Genomic DNA, 16,754 nt, shown 5'->3' on the forward strand with positions numbered 1-16,754 from the left:
CTGAATTGGGGGGGGGGGGGGGGGGTGTGGGACATGACGGATGGACGTGGTCTTCAGAAACACCTCATCCTGAAAGATGAGATCAACTCTATATCTCGTGTGGCCACATAAGGCCCCTCTGCCCATGTTCTCAGCTTCTAGGCTGTAAGTTCCTGGAGGGCAGGGACTGTCTTTTGCCTTCGTAATCCCAGCACTTACTTAGCACGGTGCCTGCCACCTAGCAGGTACTTAATAAATGCTGTCTGACTCTGATTCTGGGAAGGTCCCTTTGACAGCTGAGAGGAGGACAGACTGGCATGGGGATGCAGCTACTGCAATGATCCAGATGTTTGGTGAGGAGGGCCTGCATCAGGGTGGGGGCCGTGCCAGAGGAGAGATGTGGCAGGTCTTGGCAACAGCTTAGAAGTGGGGCGTGAGAGGAAGAGAGGAGTCCAGGAGGACTCCCAGGCTGTGAGCCTGTGGGCCTGGTAGGAGGCAGTGCCTCTGCCCATCAAGGAGAAGTCTGGAAGTTAAGAGAACGCCATCAGCTTGAACATGCTGAGTAGGAGAGGTCCCCGGGACGTCCAGTCAGAGACGACCAGAGTCAGCGGAAGTAGAGTCAGAGATCTGAGAGCCATCAGTGGATTCATCAAAAGCAATATTACGTCTGAACCCAGGCAGTGACTCGGGCTTTGATATCTCAAAGTTTTGAGAGACACTCTAGCAACGTTCCCTAACGTGGTGCACGCACAGTACTGCTTTCTTTCAGGACTACTTTCTGCTTCTCCTAAATCCTGAGATTGGTGGAGGTACAGAGACAGGAGAGATGAGAAAAGAGAGAACTGGAAGCTCCCTGTGGACACAGGGGCAGACTGAGCCTCCGCAAACCTTCCATGGGATTCATTCTAAGGAGAGGCTTTGGCCAAATGATGCACAACAGACAGAGCCGCGTCCTTGTTACCTCTGGTTGACTCCTCTCATAATACTAGTTGGAGACCAGAGAGGCAGCTGAGCAGTCAGAATGACACCAAGGAGAAACTGATTTGGCTTCTGCACTTCTGGGTGAGCTGAAGTGTCCGTCTGGCTGAGAGTGTACAGCTGATCACAGGCAACGTGACGAATCTGAAATAACAGGGTCATCAGTGTCAGGGGATATAATAATAATTTTTAAATAGCACTTCACAAATATTACCTCATTTAATCCTCACAACCATCCTGGGAGAAAAGTGCTATTATTATCCCCATTTTACAGATAAGGAAACCGAGGCAGACAAAGGTTAAGTGACTTGCCCAGGGTCAAATAGCTATCAAGTGTCTGAGGTAGGATTTGAACTCAGGGCTTCCCGACTCCAATCCCAGTGCTCTGCGCACTGTCTGCAAGCCCCCTAGCGCAGAGGCAGCCTTATATCATCGCCTTAAATCCCAGCACACGTACTGGTCCACATCCCTGTAGAACCAACTGTGTCATCAAGTTCTGGGAAGATGAACTGCAGGACAGCCACGGTGCCTCTGAGCACTGGGGCTTGGGGTCTTGTTTTCTGGTCCCTGGGAGATCGGTCCCCCCTACCGGTTCCCCATTCGTCCTGTGAAACCCAGGCCTTCTCCTCCTCTGCTCACCATCCCCTCCTGTTGCAGGTTCTCTACTGGTCTGCTTTTACCCATTTCTCCTTGTCAGGATTTCTTTTCCTGAGTCTTTTCTTTTTTTGGAAGTTTAGCTTCAAAATTTTATTCACCTATTTTTAATTCACTGCTTTTGGTTGTTTTGTTTTATCCAGCATGTGGTTAATCAATGATGAAATTCTTTTTTAAAAATTTACCGGATGATTTTCAACTGAATTCATTTAAAATTTAGAAGCTTAAAAAAATTCCAATAATGGTTCAAGTGGTAGGACTCTGTCTCTTCTCCCCTCCCATCCCCCTTCTCTTTCCCTTCTTCCCCTCTTCTTTTCTTAGAGGGGTTGCATAGCTTGTTAAGTATCTGAAGCCAGAATCCAAGATGAGTATCCTATGCGCTGGGCCACTAGCTGCCTGGAAGCATACAAAAATGATTTAAGTTTAAATATCTGTATAAATCTATAGGCACATCTGTAGCAGGTCTGTAATTTGGTACACCTGGGCCACCCATTTATATTATAACCAATCAAAGGCTTCACAGATAAATCTCTGGGCTTTGCCCTGAGGCATAAGGAGGTTTTGGGTTTGAATGGGGCTCACCTATTTCTGATTGTGACCAGCTGTGTCACCATGGGCCAGCTGGGTGGTGCAGCGCATAGAGTGCCAGGCCTGAAGTCAGGAAGACCCGAGTTCAAATCCAGCCCTAGACACTTACTAGATATGTGCGACCCTGGGCAAGTCACTGAACCCTATTTGCCTCAGTTTCCTGTTTGTAAAAGGAGGTGGAGAAGGAAAGAGCAAACCACTCCAGTATCTCTACCAAGAAAACCCCAAATGAGGTCACAGAGAGTGAGACACGACTGAAAGGAATGAACCAGGGTCAATGAGAAAATCTGCTCACTCCCAGGCCTCTAAGATGAGAGGACAGGACTCGATGTTTCCCGGGCGAAGCACTTCCCAGACAAAGTGAGAGCGGCGCCAGGGGCTTACAGCCCATCCTCTCCAAGGCGCACACACAGAGGGCATCACTAGGCTTGCCTCAGAATGCATTCCTCTTCTCTCACCTGCTTCCAGCTGGGCCCTGGGCAGCAGGGACGGGGCTGGCCCTCCTCACGGACGCCGTCACTGAGCCCTCCCTGCTCTCCTCCTGCCCCTCTCAGGCTCCTGTCTCCCCTCGCTGTGATGGCCTCGAAGCTCTGTCCTGGGCCACCTTCTCTTCTCCCTCTGCATGTTTCCACTCAGTGAGGCGCCCCCACCCCATAATTATCCTCCACATACACACAACTCTCATGATCACACATCCAGCCTCAGTTTCCCTCCTGAGTGCTAGTCACACCTCTCACTGCCTGTTAGGTCCTTGAAGTTCCACAGACTCAGAACAGAAACCTTTCTCTTCCTTCCTTCTGTCCAGGGTCTCAGGAGGCTCCCTGTCACTCACTCAGGTTCTCGTGGCCTCCCCCGGCCAGTCAGCGGTCAGACGCGGCTGCTCCCGCCCGTGCGGCACTTCTCTGTGCGCTCCACCGCCACCTCTCATTTGACTCACCGACTAGAGGTTTCTCTAATGTCTAGCCTAACACTCGTGGCTTTCTGTTTTCTCTGAGATCAAACAGAATGGTGTCTGCTGGGCTTGCTGGGCCCTAACCTGTCTCTCTTTCATTGCTGCCTGGTACTTCCCGCATCCCCGCTGAGTACAAACACACAGGGCACCTCCCCCTCTAAGGATGCCAGCCTCCATCCCCACACCACCTGCTACGGGAGGCCTTTCCCATGTCTCCCTCGCACTAGCCTTCTGCTCACCCACACTGCAGCCATTTACTGTATCTTGTACGTATACGGACACGCACATGTGCACACACAGAGTCTCCCTCGAGAGAACAGAGACATCTTGAGAGCGGAGACTATTTTCTAGCATCATAGACTTAGGGCTAGAAAAGATTTTAAAGACCATTGAGGAAAATGAGGCACAGAGGTTCAGGGACACGTTCCAGGTAAAATTATAACAGTATCAACAATAATGACGATGACAAAAGCCACTCCCATTTACACAGTGCCTACCATATGCCAGGCACTGCACAAAGGGCTCGCGACAACCCTGGGAGATAGGTGTCATTGTTCCCATTTCACAGCTGAGAAACCGAAGCCGACTGAGGTTAAGCGCCGTGTCTGAGGCTGGCCTCGCGCACTCTGCGCCCCAGCCACTGATCATCTTTTGATCTTTGTCTCATTGGCACCTAGCATGGTGTTTGGCGCACTGTGGGCGTCCTTGCTACAAGGACAAGATGAACTGTTCCGGGGGTTCTCGAACGGTGGTACTTGGCTGAGTAGTTCAATTAATATTTGCTTGTTTTAGCTAATGATCGAGAACCTGCTACCACACAGCAAATTCTAACAGTTCAGGGAACTATCTAAGGTGAAATAGAGTTTTATGGAATCACTTTGTAATGAGACTTTTAATGTGTGATTTAAATCAGTGTAACTCAATGTAAGTTAGAATGTCAGAAATTTTCTGTCAAACTGTGAAAATTAACTTACGATGTCAGTCAAGAAAAGCTACAATCCAGTTCACCATTGCTGCCATCTTGAGCGTCTTTGGGGTTTTTTGGGATGACCCAGAGTACCGAGGATAAAAAGCCCCTTAAACCGAGGTTGCTGAGCAGGAGCCGCCTGTCGCATTAATTAGGAACTGACTTCAGGTACTTAAGGAAAACCAGAGGCCGCAGGACGCCCCAAGGCACATGGCTCCCAGAGGGACTGTTGGGGCACACCGAGGGGGCTAAAACCAGGTGGGGTGTTTTTTTTAACTTTAAGACACATGTCAGAGAGATTTCACAATCAAACACGATTAAAAATCCTCACCTCGGCACTTGGAGATCCAAGCAGGATATCGATGATAAAATCGGCAACACATGGCAAGTTATAGAAGGATGCTAGCAACAGGAATCAGGAGAATTAGGCACCGTAAAACCCGAAAGGCGGCCAAGTCCTAGGGACGACATTCAGAGCTCCGGGACATTTATGCTCTAATTAAGCTTTGTTACTGGGACAGGTCAGGCCTCCCCACAGCGTCCCCAGCAGTCCTGTCCACTGACACAAGAGTCTGCACCCAGACTGGCCCTTTTCTCCAAGGGATTCTTCTCTACACCCCTCTGTTTCCTCAAAAGAAACCACTTCCTCTGCAGCGAGTGCAAGCTTCCTGAGGGCAGGGAATGCTGCCTGAAGGACGAATACACTGTGAGCTACGTCACTTTCAGCAATGAAGCACAGACCCACCCCCTTCCCCAGCACACCCGTCCAGCAGGTGCCCAGTCCACGTCAGATGTGCCATAACAGCACGTCTTTCCTTAATCTTGGCTAAGTCCTCGACTTAAGAAGACGTTAGTGGCCCAAAAGCCAAGCCAAGGAGTCCGGAGCCCAAGGTAATTCTTGGAGTTTGGCCCAATGAGAAGCTGGCACTGAGCACCAGAGATCCCTTACCCAGCTGCTGACTGCGAAGTTGGAGGCAGGTGACCAGCAGAGAGAGGGCCTCGCCAGCGATGAGAGCGTCTTTGGTGGACACTGACTGCTGCCTCACGCAGATCCCGGCGTGCAGGGCGACCGGCTCGCCTTCACTGCCAGAGCTGCAGTTACTTCCTGAGCAGGGAAACAAGGCCGGAGAGGGTCAGTGACGTCGCTGCGGAGGCTGGGCCTGCTCCCCCCTCTCTAACAGTCCCCGGGCTTCTTATTCGACTGCTTTGGTTACGAAGGCTATGGGATCATCTTATGCCCCCCAAACCAGAACAAATGCTCTTGGTTTCGATGAATGGGGAAACTAAATGAGGCTGGTTAATGGCCACTTACAATGTGCTTTCTAACACAACCCAGAAGGTCAAGTCTAGAAAAGAAACATGGGCTGCAGACGGCCCCCAACGTCCATGTTCTCGGCTCCTGGGGGCCTCTCACGGCTGCCCTGGGGTCAGCGCCTTAGCGGCTTCTTGTCCCCTGGCTTTGGGGGCCAGCTGACCTGAGAGAAGGACTTCCAAACATCTTCCTCAAGATCAATACCTGAGCTGCTCAGTCTGTTTCGAATCCCAATGGGAAACAAAGTGTTGCTTTCTTTGATTGGCTGGCTACTCCCAACAAGGTCAAGACGTCCGGCAGCCGCCGCCCAGGACAGCCTCATGAAACAAGCCACAGTAGAAGTGAAATCATTTACATCCATTGTCTAAAGGAGTACGGAGAAAAGAGTTAGTGGGGGAGGAGGAATGGGTACGCACTCCCTCCATCTGCTGAGGAGGGCTCAGGGTCAGCCCCCAGCACGGCGCAGTGGGAGGCCAAGGCAGCCTGTGTCTCAGGAGGGCCTGGCCCCCCCCAAGGCAGTGCTGTGGTTGCACCTCCATTAGTGATGTCACCTGCGTAAACCTAGCACAGGACTCATCACGCTCACACTGACCTATCTGCTGGCTGTTAACGGACACACAGGGTTTTGTCACTGTCAGCTCCTACGCAAGTACAACACGCCAACGACCCCGCTGGCCCCAGCAATCTCTTCCCCTTCATTCACCACTCCAAACATGTGGCCTCTCTCAAGGTTTAGAAAAGAAGTACTCAGCAATGCCGCGGCTTTGGCCTGGGTAGCTAGACCTTTTATTTGGAGCAGCAAATCTAAAGCCATTCTTTTGATGACAAAAAACTCGGGTCTATTTGTATTAGCCCCAGTAAGTAAATCAGTGCTGCTAGTAAGCTTTTATCTTCAAATGTGCCATCTTTTGGGTGGCAACACGAGTGGAAATGACGTACTTCCAGGAATTTATTTGTAAAATATCCATCAGTTGTGTTTACATTTACAGTACTTAAAAATAAAAAAGCAGATTCAATAATACGTGGTCATTTGTTACGTTGTAAATCAAGAGGCACCTCAACCCTTTCTCTTTCTGTTCCTGACAATTGGGCCCTAACTAGTGGACGAGAAAGGCAGCATGGCTCAGTGGGAAGGGCTGTGGCCAGCTTCTCGGTTCTGGACAGAACCCTGTCCTTAACATGCTGCATGACCCAAAGCAGAGCAATTTCCCTCTTTGTGGCCTCTGCTGGACGAAAGGGTCACCAGGGTCCCTTGTGGTTCGAACAAACATTCGATTCAACAGCACCTGACACAAGACTGCTCTAATGCCGCATACATCATTCCTAAACCAACAAGTTTTGAAAAGCTTTGGTGAAAAAAGGCAAAGCAGCCAGGCCTGACGACGGTGGGGGGGAGGGAAATGGGACTGGCCTCAAGATGCCCTGCAGGCAGGAACCCAAGGAAAGAGTCTTGTCCAGGAGAGACCAGGTGGCATGGTCAGAACGGGGCTGGGAAAACGAACGGTCACTAATGGGAGAAACAGACGGAGGTAATGTCACATGTTCTAAAACACGCTTCCTTGGCCTCAGCTGCTTCACTTGTAAAATGGGAATAAAATGCCAGCTGCACCAACCTCCCAGTGTTCTTATGACTCAGGCGAGAGCCCGCCAACCCCAGAGGGCTGGAGAAACGTCTCTGGGATGACGACGGACATGCTCACTTGTATTGCGACCCTGGCAGCGGGGATGATTTCCTCCACGCGGATGGAGGACCTGTCGGAGACTGAGAGCTGTCTGTAGGAGGCCTTCTCTGGTGTGCCGCACAGGGACATCTGCCGGCTGGACTGACGGGTTAGGTTGCGGAAGGGGCGGGAAGCAAGCGCTTCAATGCCATCTTTGGTGAGCTCTTCACCCAAGAACGTGGGCATGGTCTGGCCAACAAGCAAGAATCTTCAAAGACAGACACGAAAAGCTAGGGTTACTGGTGGACAGACTACAAAGGAACCACGAGTGTTTGCAGTGAGTCTTCAAGAATGAACTGGGTTGTGGGATGCGTGCACTGGGGGAGGGTATCCTTGACTAGTGGACCACCACGTTAGGGGGACATACCTTGCAAGCTGCAGACAGATGGAGTAAACTCCTTGCCTTGTTTCGTAGTCTACTTCTGAAGGTATAGAGTCTCTCTGCATGACATTGACCACCAAGCTTTTATTTGAAAAAGAAAGAAAGCTATTAGATTCCTGTCTGCTTTTCAGGAGAGTTCTCCTAAGTGACCTGGTAGTTTCTGAAAGATAACAAAGAGCAAGTCTCAAGAAATCTCTACCTATAGCCATTATCTCGGTTCCCACAAATTTCTGCGAGTGACTGGCAGATGCAAGTCTCCACAGTCATGCTTTGGTGTTGGGCTGCTGCATAAAAACTCTCAAGTTTTCCACTGAGTTATCACCTCACTAACCCCTGGAGAGGGGGAGAGCAATGAAAGGGGGAGAAGAGCAACAGAACAGAAAGGATTTTAGTACAGTGAATAGCTACTTGATATATTTAATGGCCGATTTAATTGACATACTAATAACAATAGTACAAGTAACCCACTTTTCTAATAAATTTTAAAATTTACAGGGTTTACAACCATGTGAGGCACATTCAAAGAAGTCTGTATCAGAAATCCCGTAACAGCATTTGTTATGAGCTGCACCAATCGGGAAAAGACACTCAAAATGTCAATGACTCATGAAACAGACTGTGCCTATTACTAAGGAGACGACAAAAAGGAACAGAAATAAGGTCCAAATAGTTTCTAAGTCCGAGTACCTGGTGGTTGTGAAAGTGCCTCAAAGCCACAAAGGAAGAAAAGGCAGCAGCCACTCGGCAGGGCGCAAAGAGTGTGGTTCAGAGCCTGCCTTGATGGACCAGCTGGCTGACCACAGGCAAGGCAGTTGAGCGGCTCAAGGCTGGCTCGAGGCCCCAAGGTCAGATCTGGCCTCAGGCACTGTGTGACCCGGGATAAGGCCCAGAACAAGGGTAGTCCCCTCCCAAGGTGGTGGGGAAGACCCTCCCGGTGTCCTGTGACCACGACCTCTCAGAGCCACAGGTAACAACTCCTTTACCCCCCCACCTCACTGGGTTGTTCCAGAGGTCAAACCGCCCAGTGTGTGCAGAGCCATCTAAAAGTTTTAAAGCCCAACAGAAAAACATTCTGACTGCAATTACGGCAGCTGCTGCTCACCACCAGCAGCTCTGGGACAAAGGACCACACTGGTGTTCTACCAGAACAGACACAAGTGGCCTTGGCCCGCTGGCCAGCCATCACCATCTGCTATCTCATGTTTGGCAGACGACTGCTACAAAGATGTGGCTACAAGTTGCCTAGGGGCAGCCTCACCTAACAGACTGGATGCCGGGGAAGGGTGCCTCCTCCTGGGCTGACAAGGCTCCCCATGCCAAGTGCCACCTCCTCCTCCTAGCTGGGGGTCTGAGGACCCTCCCCACCACTCCCTCACCCATGGAGCTTGGGACAAGTTACACCCCACCGTTGGCCCTAGTTCCCTCCTACGTACCATGCGATGACCACCTGAAATGCCAATGTCCCAGGGATGTGCTCTGTAAAGAGTAACAGGCTGCATCCCCATTGGTCACACCTGTCGCTTGAGCCTGAGCCCGCACCTGTTACTGCCAAGAACAAGGACCCCACCAGGCACAGGAAAAGCAGCTGCTCCACTGGCTCAATTTACAGATTCCATTCAAGGCAGACTGGCCGTGTCTGCCACCATGGCCGAAGCGGGGCCTGGGTGGGTGTCGTGGCAAGCCTGGCCTTGGGTACTAGCAATGAGCTGGGTATGTGTCCAGCACCAGCTCGGCTAGATTCTAGAGGCTCGCTCCCAGCTTGCCGGCCACAATTGTGAAATGGTCCATTCTGTGCCTGGGGGTGATGGAGATGGGGGCAGAGGTCGCCACAAAGCACACAGCTTCCTAACATCTGGGAACACTAACTCAGCTGTGGGCACAACTCCGGAAGCCCTCTTCCCAAGGCTGAAGGAAGCCTGAAGGCAGGGCCAACACCCACCTCAAACCACCGGCTCTGAGGAAGTTCTCGCAGAAGGATTTCGCGCAATTCCGGGCCATTTCGTCATCGGCTGTTGGCATGAGTTTGGAGCTCAGGACCTAGGACAGGCACAGGGGCGATTAACCTCTCCAGCAATCTGGGCAGAAATGATGATATTTCTAAACAAAGCTATGAGCCATCAATTCAGACGTACTGACTTAAAGGGTGTGAGTCAACATTTGGGAGAGAGCGAAGTAGAAGCACCACCTGTTAGGGATGGACTCCTGTTGAGTGGACACTGGGGCCCCTAACTCCCAGAGTCACCAGCTCTCCAAGTGTGGGGGCAGAGAAAACACAGGACTGGAGCCTGATGCATCAAATGACACATTCTGATCTAGAGGAAAGTGGACGGCTACTTCATAGACAAAACATCTGTTCGTTTAAAATTATTCCTTTGGCATAAGATGACACCCTGCATCGCTAACACTGTCAGGAAGTCAGTCAATAAACACTGCGTGCCAGGCATGGTGCTAAGTGCTGGGGATACAAAAAGAGGCAAAAGACAGTCTCTGCCCTTGGGAGCAAGAAGCGCCGGGGGATTGTCAGGGGCCTTGTGTGCTGCCTGTAATGAAGGTTTCCTGGTCACAGACCAAGGGGACATGCTCCTCAAAATGACACGTCAACTGAACTGTATTTCAGACGCGCTGAGGAGCTAACTATTTAAAAGAACCATCTGCTGAATCACCTCGCAAGGCCAGTAATTCTTGTAAACAGGGATGATTCTAGCAGCCCGGTGGAGGAGGAATGAGAACTATTTTCTCAGTCCCGCTCTGTGCCACGGCCAAGTGACAGCCTCTGTGTACCTCACTGAGATGCTGCCTCCACCTCCTGCATGAACCCGTGCCTACTGCTGCCCAGAACAGGTGCCCTCTGTGGCAGACTGGTTGTGACTGCTGGGGGGGGGGGGGCAGCAGGTGCTGAGGCCACCTGGGGTTTTCGGAAGCCCAATTAGATGAGCTGAGAGGTCATTTTTGGAGCTAGAACTGTGACTAAGTTTCTTTTTGTTCTTTATGTCATTTCTGAGTTGCCTTGTTTGGTGAAAAATCAAGTGAGAAGAACTTATTAAGTGCCTGCTTGGTCTCCACACCTGATGCCAGTCACTAGGGAATAAGCCCTACGTGTAGCACAAGGCGCTGGCACCAAAATCGGGGAGACCACAACTGTGTGGGTAAATGAACACAGCATCAAACACATACAGAGAAGTCAAACACGAGGGTGTCCGGGAGGGACTGGGGCTGAGCTGCACTGGGAAGGACGCGAGGGGGCCCACGAGGCAGAGGAAAGAAGAGAGGACATCGCAGGCATGGGGTGACTTCTTTCTCACCTGGCTGCAAAGTCTCTGACTTTCCCAAAGCGCCTCCCCCAAGTCTACCCCTCTTTTCAGCTTTCTTTTGTGTGCTGTCTTCCCTGTTTGACTGTAAGCTCCTCGAGGGCAGGGACTGTCTTTTTCTTTTCTTTTTTTTGTATCTACATCCCCAGGCCCTGGCACACAGCAGGTGCTTGGTAAACGTTTATCAACCAACCGACCAGTATGGAGGCAGAGACAGAAACGTCACATACAAAGAGCAGGGAGGTTTGGACTGCAAAATGCAGGTGGGGAAGTGATGTCTGATGAGGCTCTAAATGACAAGTTTTTGTAACTACAGGCTCACCATTTCAACTGATGTGAAGATGTAAGATAAGACACCTCTCACGGGATGTCTTATAGACATCTCAAACACAACACGTGCCCAACACTTCATTCTCTTCCCCCTCCGCCCTTCCCCATTACCACAGAGGGCAGCACCATCCTCCCAGTCCTGAGTCATCCTGTACTCCTCCCTCTTCCATCCTCCCTGGATCCAATCTGTGACCAAGGCCCCTCCATTTCACACCAATTGTGCCCATTTTCATGAGGACACACTTAGAGTAGCAACGAAATAACTAAGGTAATGAAGTACTCAAGTTAACCAGCTTCTAAAGTGAGAGAACACACAGGACACAATTTTAGAAGGATTTCCAAGCTGAGAAGCTACTTTATAAAAGCAACAGCGGTCACAGATACGTTAATCCGAGTCACCCAACATTCCCTTAGGAGCAAATCGTTAAATGGCAGGGGTGCAACGAGGAAGGAACGGAAGCTGCATGTCCCGCTCCAAAGCCTTGGGGTCACCTTGCTGACAAGTCGTGCCCGTTGCAGGAACCTGGACACCTAAACAAGCTGGCTCCCCGCCCAGTCCCTGAGCTATCAAGCCAAAGTGGCCAGCAGAAAGAAGAGGCTGCTTACTTCCAAGTTGTACAGTACTCTGAAGGTGGACATCCCGGGGGCAAAGGAGCGAAAAAGACTTTCCAAAATGGAACTGGCACTGGGCTGGTGCTGCTGCTTTGAAGACAAGGATGGAGATTTTGAAGACTGAGAAGCTGTTTCAGACAGCAACGTTTTCTGAGGGAAAATTATGGAAATAATTACACAATTTAAAAAATTACAAACAGAAAAATTAGTGTTTTATTTTACAAGTTACATAAGTACACAAATTAAATAGTTTAAGACCAATAAAATCCGTAAGGCAGATGGCAGCCTGGCTATACCCCTGGGGAAGAAAGCCTCAGCTCCACTCCAACCTGTACTACTGAAAACTGTAGATGCTTGACAATATTCAAACACTCACATCACTTCTGCTGGAAATGCTCACATGCTTTTTCTCAATCCTAATATAAAAATGTGATAGGAACTCATTTTAATGCTTCATACTCAAAACTTGGGCCTACCTGTATTTTGTGCTAAAGCCACCCAGTGATAATAATGTATTTGAGACATAACATAAACCATCCTAAGTGAAATCTGAGTTGGATAAAATGGATTTCATGCTTCAAGAAATAAGGGAAGAGAGAAAGGGAAGAGATGGCTACTGTTGGCCCCTAGGAAAACACTAGCAAATTTCCACAAACTACAAGTTACTTGGGATGGAGAATTCATGTATTCAAATGAGGTAAGAGCTCTAAGACATAACTTAAAAGAAATTTAGTCTGACACTAACAACTACAACTTAGAAATCGACTTTTTAATAGTATCAGTTATGCTGTAATAGTTACGAGTAAAAATCAAGATTAAGCCAAATACGTAGCATTCTTGATGACACAAAGAAGCACATTTAATATATTAAACTATAAGTAAATATTAATGTCTAAATGGGGAAAAACTTGGTTGAAAATCCTGTTGTGGTGACAAAAGATACTCATGTTAAAGCTTAGATTCTTTTCTGGGAAATGCCACAGGAAAACGCTGATAACTCTTTAAGGCGCTGATCATTTATAAAAGGAAAAAGCCATAAAACGACTGTTAGGTGAGTTAAGTGTGACCCTCCCCATAATAATTTTATTAGAGGTAGTTTAATATTCCCCTGACAATTATAAAGTATCATAGAGCAGTTCGATGAGAACTCTCCTGCTACATGGGAAACGCCACGCAAACTTCCTAAAATGTACCTTTCGTCCCAAAGAGTCAAGTTGATCAAGGGCTTCCTGAATAGCTGGGTCAGTAGGGATCAACAAAAGCAGCTTTCGAACTCGTAGCGTTATCCTGCAACGTCACAAAGGCACGTCTGTTATGGCAGCTACAGTTTAAGGCTCCAAGTGATTTACCCAGTTGGGAATGTTGAATAAATTGTGCTCAAGTAAGCTAGATACAACAAAAGAAAGAAAAAGACAAAACGTCCCTCAGCCCCCTTTATCCTTCTGCTGCGATGGTGGCTGAAGATGCTCAGAATCCCTTTCTCAGAATGGGTATCAACATTAATCTAGCTATTAGAGCTGTAAGTGTGGGCTGCTGTCCACCGACAGGCACACGGACAGACAACGAGAAGAGCTCAATCACCACATCTGACGGTTTTCCCGAGTGTCTGTAGATGGCTCAAAGATTCTCCTGGGAAAAATAAGCAAAGGGGTCGGCAGGACAGCCTGCTGTCCCGTGTGTGCACGTTCCCTAAGCAGAAGCACTCCAGGCCGCACTTATGCACCCCATGCCCCATCACTCTTCGTCAGCAATTGCAAGAAGTCCAGCATCAAGGGAACTGCAGTAAACTCATTTGTGTCTGTGGCAGGAGGTAACTCCAGCCACAAAGTGAATTCAGTGGACAGGAAGCCAGCAGGCAGTGGGTCAGAAAACACGGTTCAGGAGAAAGTCAGGGATGAGAAGGACTCAAGGCACATCAGACTGGACAGGGGACAGCAGAGATCATGAAGACGGTCTTCAAAAAGAGAGCTGGGCAGTGACAGGCACAAATTGTAGCAAATAATGTCACCAAAAATGGAACTGCTACTTCATCAGATAGGAAATGATTGGTGACTCACATGGGAGTCATCCTCAAACCATCTGCTAGACTGCCAAATTTTAGAACAAAGATCAAAGTCATTATCAAAAGAGAAGAACAAAACGAGATGATGCAGCAGCCGACGGAGACAATCCCAACCTGATCTACTAAAATAAGCCAGTGACGGCTAAAAACAGAAAACAGATTAAAAGAAAGAACAAACACACATTGACAGACTATGCCATTTCCTAAAGAAGTTTATCTGAGGTAAATCAATCACCATAACTGATCAAGAATTACCTAGAAAAAACTTTAGCCAGATAGCACGTGACATCTTTGACAAGTGGAGAAATCTAGGAGCCGAGAGCAATGTTAGTTAAGCCCATGAATTCATTTGTAAAGGTTTCGGGGGGGGGGGGGGATGATGGAAGATTGTGAGTAGTATTACCTCATAAAAAAAAATGAAAGCTGCAGTGGAAAAACAAGGGGAGAAGAAGTTCTTTAGAAATTCCATTAAGCCAAGTCATCTCAGAGCACTTAAGGGTGAAGCTGAAAAGAGCAATGAACATAAAGAGGAGAGGATAAAAAAAACCTCTGGACTCTACTCTCAGACTCCTTGTGTGCTGACCAGGAGCCAGGAAGAGCTGATATGTGATCTCAGTGTGAACTCTCTCGGTATTCTAAGGCCTAGATGGGAGCAGGAGGGCTGCCATGGCAGTGAGGCCTCTAAGGGTGCGGGTTCTCAAGATCAAGGAAAGGGAAGACATGAAACATTCCGAATAACAGACCTCATTACTGAAAAAAGGTGACCAGCAAAATGTCTAACTGCCAAACCATATGCGTGATTTCCCTCTTCTGTAAGACTTGTATGATGGGCAGCTAGGTGGCGCAGTGGACAGAGCACTGGCCCTGAAGTCAGGAGGACCTGAGGTCAAATCCAGCCTCAGACCAAACACTTGACACTCACTAGCTGTGTGACCCTGGGCAAGTCACTTAACTCCAACTGCCTTAAAAAAAAAAAGACTTGTATGAGAACAGAGTGTATGCGTGCCCAGCACAAAGTCCTGATGAAGTTCTAAAAAGGGACTGGCAAGTTTTCACAGGTAGGATTCCCCAACAGACAGGCCGCATCCTACAGTCATGCCCTTAATGGAAAGAAAGAGGCTGAGAATGGAAAGCCTGCTGTCCTTCTTGTATGTTGATCTTAACAAAGAACTCAAGTCTGCCTTATAAGGCTCCTCAAAAAGGCATCTCCCGTCACAGTCATATAAAATTCCTTAAAGATGTAACATTGTCTTTGATGACAAATTGGATTTTTGCCATCAAGTGAAGCACTGAGCAGGTGTGTTTGCCCTTGTCCCAGACAGCAAAATCCAACCTAAAGGGGATTCCCTACAGATGACAAAGTCCTTGGGACGTCCCTTCATGATTTTTTGCATTAAGCCATGGAATACTGTACAGTCTATATAATGAGATCCATTATCACTTGAAAATCTGAGTTTAACTGTTCACACAGGAAAAAACAAGTGAAAAACTCCTATTGTCTACACGACATCCAGTCAGATGGACAACCCAAAGAGAGGAGTCTGCCAGTATACGTGTATTTTGGATGGATGCTGCACACGAAGAACCAAACGTGCCCAGAATCGAAACGAGACGGAGACAGGATCAGCCTGCCTTGGGAATGCTGCACAGTGCTTTTAATGAGCTCAGGTGTCTTCTTAGATATTCCCTTTTAACATCAATATTCTGCTAGTGATGGCGCAGGACTGTGTCATGGAAAACCACTGTCTCACAGGATCAGGGCTTTTATAACTAGAAGGACATGTAAGAGGTCACTGAATCTCTGCAACTCATCTGACAGATGAGGAACCACGAGCAAGAGACTTGCCCAGGATCCCAGCTACTCTAAGTGTGTCAGGCACGTCTCCAGCCAGGTCTGAGCTCCAAGCCAGCGCTCTAAAGAATGTACGATGGAACATCACCCAAAGGTCAATGGAGAGGGAGGCATCAAACTCTCTGGCAAGAGATGAAAATGTGACTGGGAAATGTATAACAAAACAAATAAAAATATGAGATAGATAATATTAATTAGTCAATATGCAGCCTGCAGGGATGCATATCTATTTGAATTTGATGTACCACCACTGGTAGACGTCCCATTACCATGAAAAAACATAGGGAGAAGCTGAGCCCATGAGGTTTTAGGGAAAGTCACGATCAGCAAATAAAGTGGGGCGTGATCCACAGTGAAGGTGAGGGCTAGAGACACGCCTGACTGGTGACTCTGCGATGTTGAGAGATCTAAGGGCTATCTCGGCCCGAGCTTGCTGGAAGGGCCCACAGCAGAGATTTTTAGAAAGACATAGACAAAAGCAGGTAAGGATAAAAAGGGGTATGGGCACTGGAGGGAGTGCCCACCTCCAACCTCCGTGAAATTAGAGTCATCAAAGCCATTCACTTTAAGTACAGTTCCTGGGTTCATGAACCCTAACGATTTCATGAAAATGTGTATTTACCTGGGCTCCTCCAGGTTGGCAAGCTGGTAGAGCATGTCAAATACATTGCATACGAGTGCCATTACAACGCCTGGGAGGGACTTCTCCTGAAGAGAAAGCAAAATACATAACCATACTTCACAAAGAATTTCTCTTTTCCTCCAAACAAAAATACTAACTTTGAGAAACTTGACACTACTAAGTCTTAAAGACAACGGAAGAGGGTTGCCCCCAATGTCACTCAAGCTACCACCTCCTCCGCGAATCACGTAACTAAGATGATCTGGACAGGCAGCTGTCCCACTCTGATTCCCTCGAGCCTCTCCAGACCCCTGGGAAGGCATCAGTATCATGGCCCTGGGATTGCAGATTCGGAGCTGGAAGGGATTTTGTGAAGGGTCCAGTCCGACATGGAAGTTACGTGACATGCCCGAGGAAACGTGAGCAGGAAAAAGG

General features: G+C 48.6%; 1 protein-coding gene across 1 annotated transcript in view; it reads right to left on the reverse strand.

Moving 5' to 3' along the window:
* The window catches only part of USP24 (ubiquitin specific peptidase 24), a gene marked incomplete at its 5' end in the record, with an annotated part of 157,593 nt that overhangs the window by 47,628 nt on the left and 93,211 nt on the right, over positions 1–16,754 (reverse strand). Inside the window, 10 exons of the mRNA XM_027852728.1 lie at positions 941–1,101; positions 4,450–4,520; positions 5,068–5,223; positions 5,635–5,794; positions 7,131–7,359; positions 7,519–7,614; positions 9,473–9,570; positions 11,778–11,933; positions 12,977–13,070; positions 16,320–16,405. Coding sequence (XP_027708529.1) covers positions 941–1,101; positions 4,450–4,520; positions 5,068–5,223; positions 5,635–5,794; positions 7,131–7,359; positions 7,519–7,614; positions 9,473–9,570; positions 11,778–11,933; positions 12,977–13,070; positions 16,320–16,405 — 1,307 coding nt within the window. The remainder of the gene's footprint in view (positions 1–940; positions 1,102–4,449; positions 4,521–5,067; positions 5,224–5,634; positions 5,795–7,130; positions 7,360–7,518; positions 7,615–9,472; positions 9,571–11,777; positions 11,934–12,976; positions 13,071–16,319; positions 16,406–16,754) is intronic.

Source organism: Vombatus ursinus, unplaced genomic scaffold (assembly GCF_900497805.2).
Source record: "Vombatus ursinus unplaced genomic scaffold, bare-nosed wombat genome assembly UNPS02009824.1, whole genome shotgun sequence".
In the NCBI taxonomy this organism is placed as follows: domain Eukaryota; kingdom Metazoa; phylum Chordata; class Mammalia; order Diprotodontia; family Vombatidae; genus Vombatus; species Vombatus ursinus.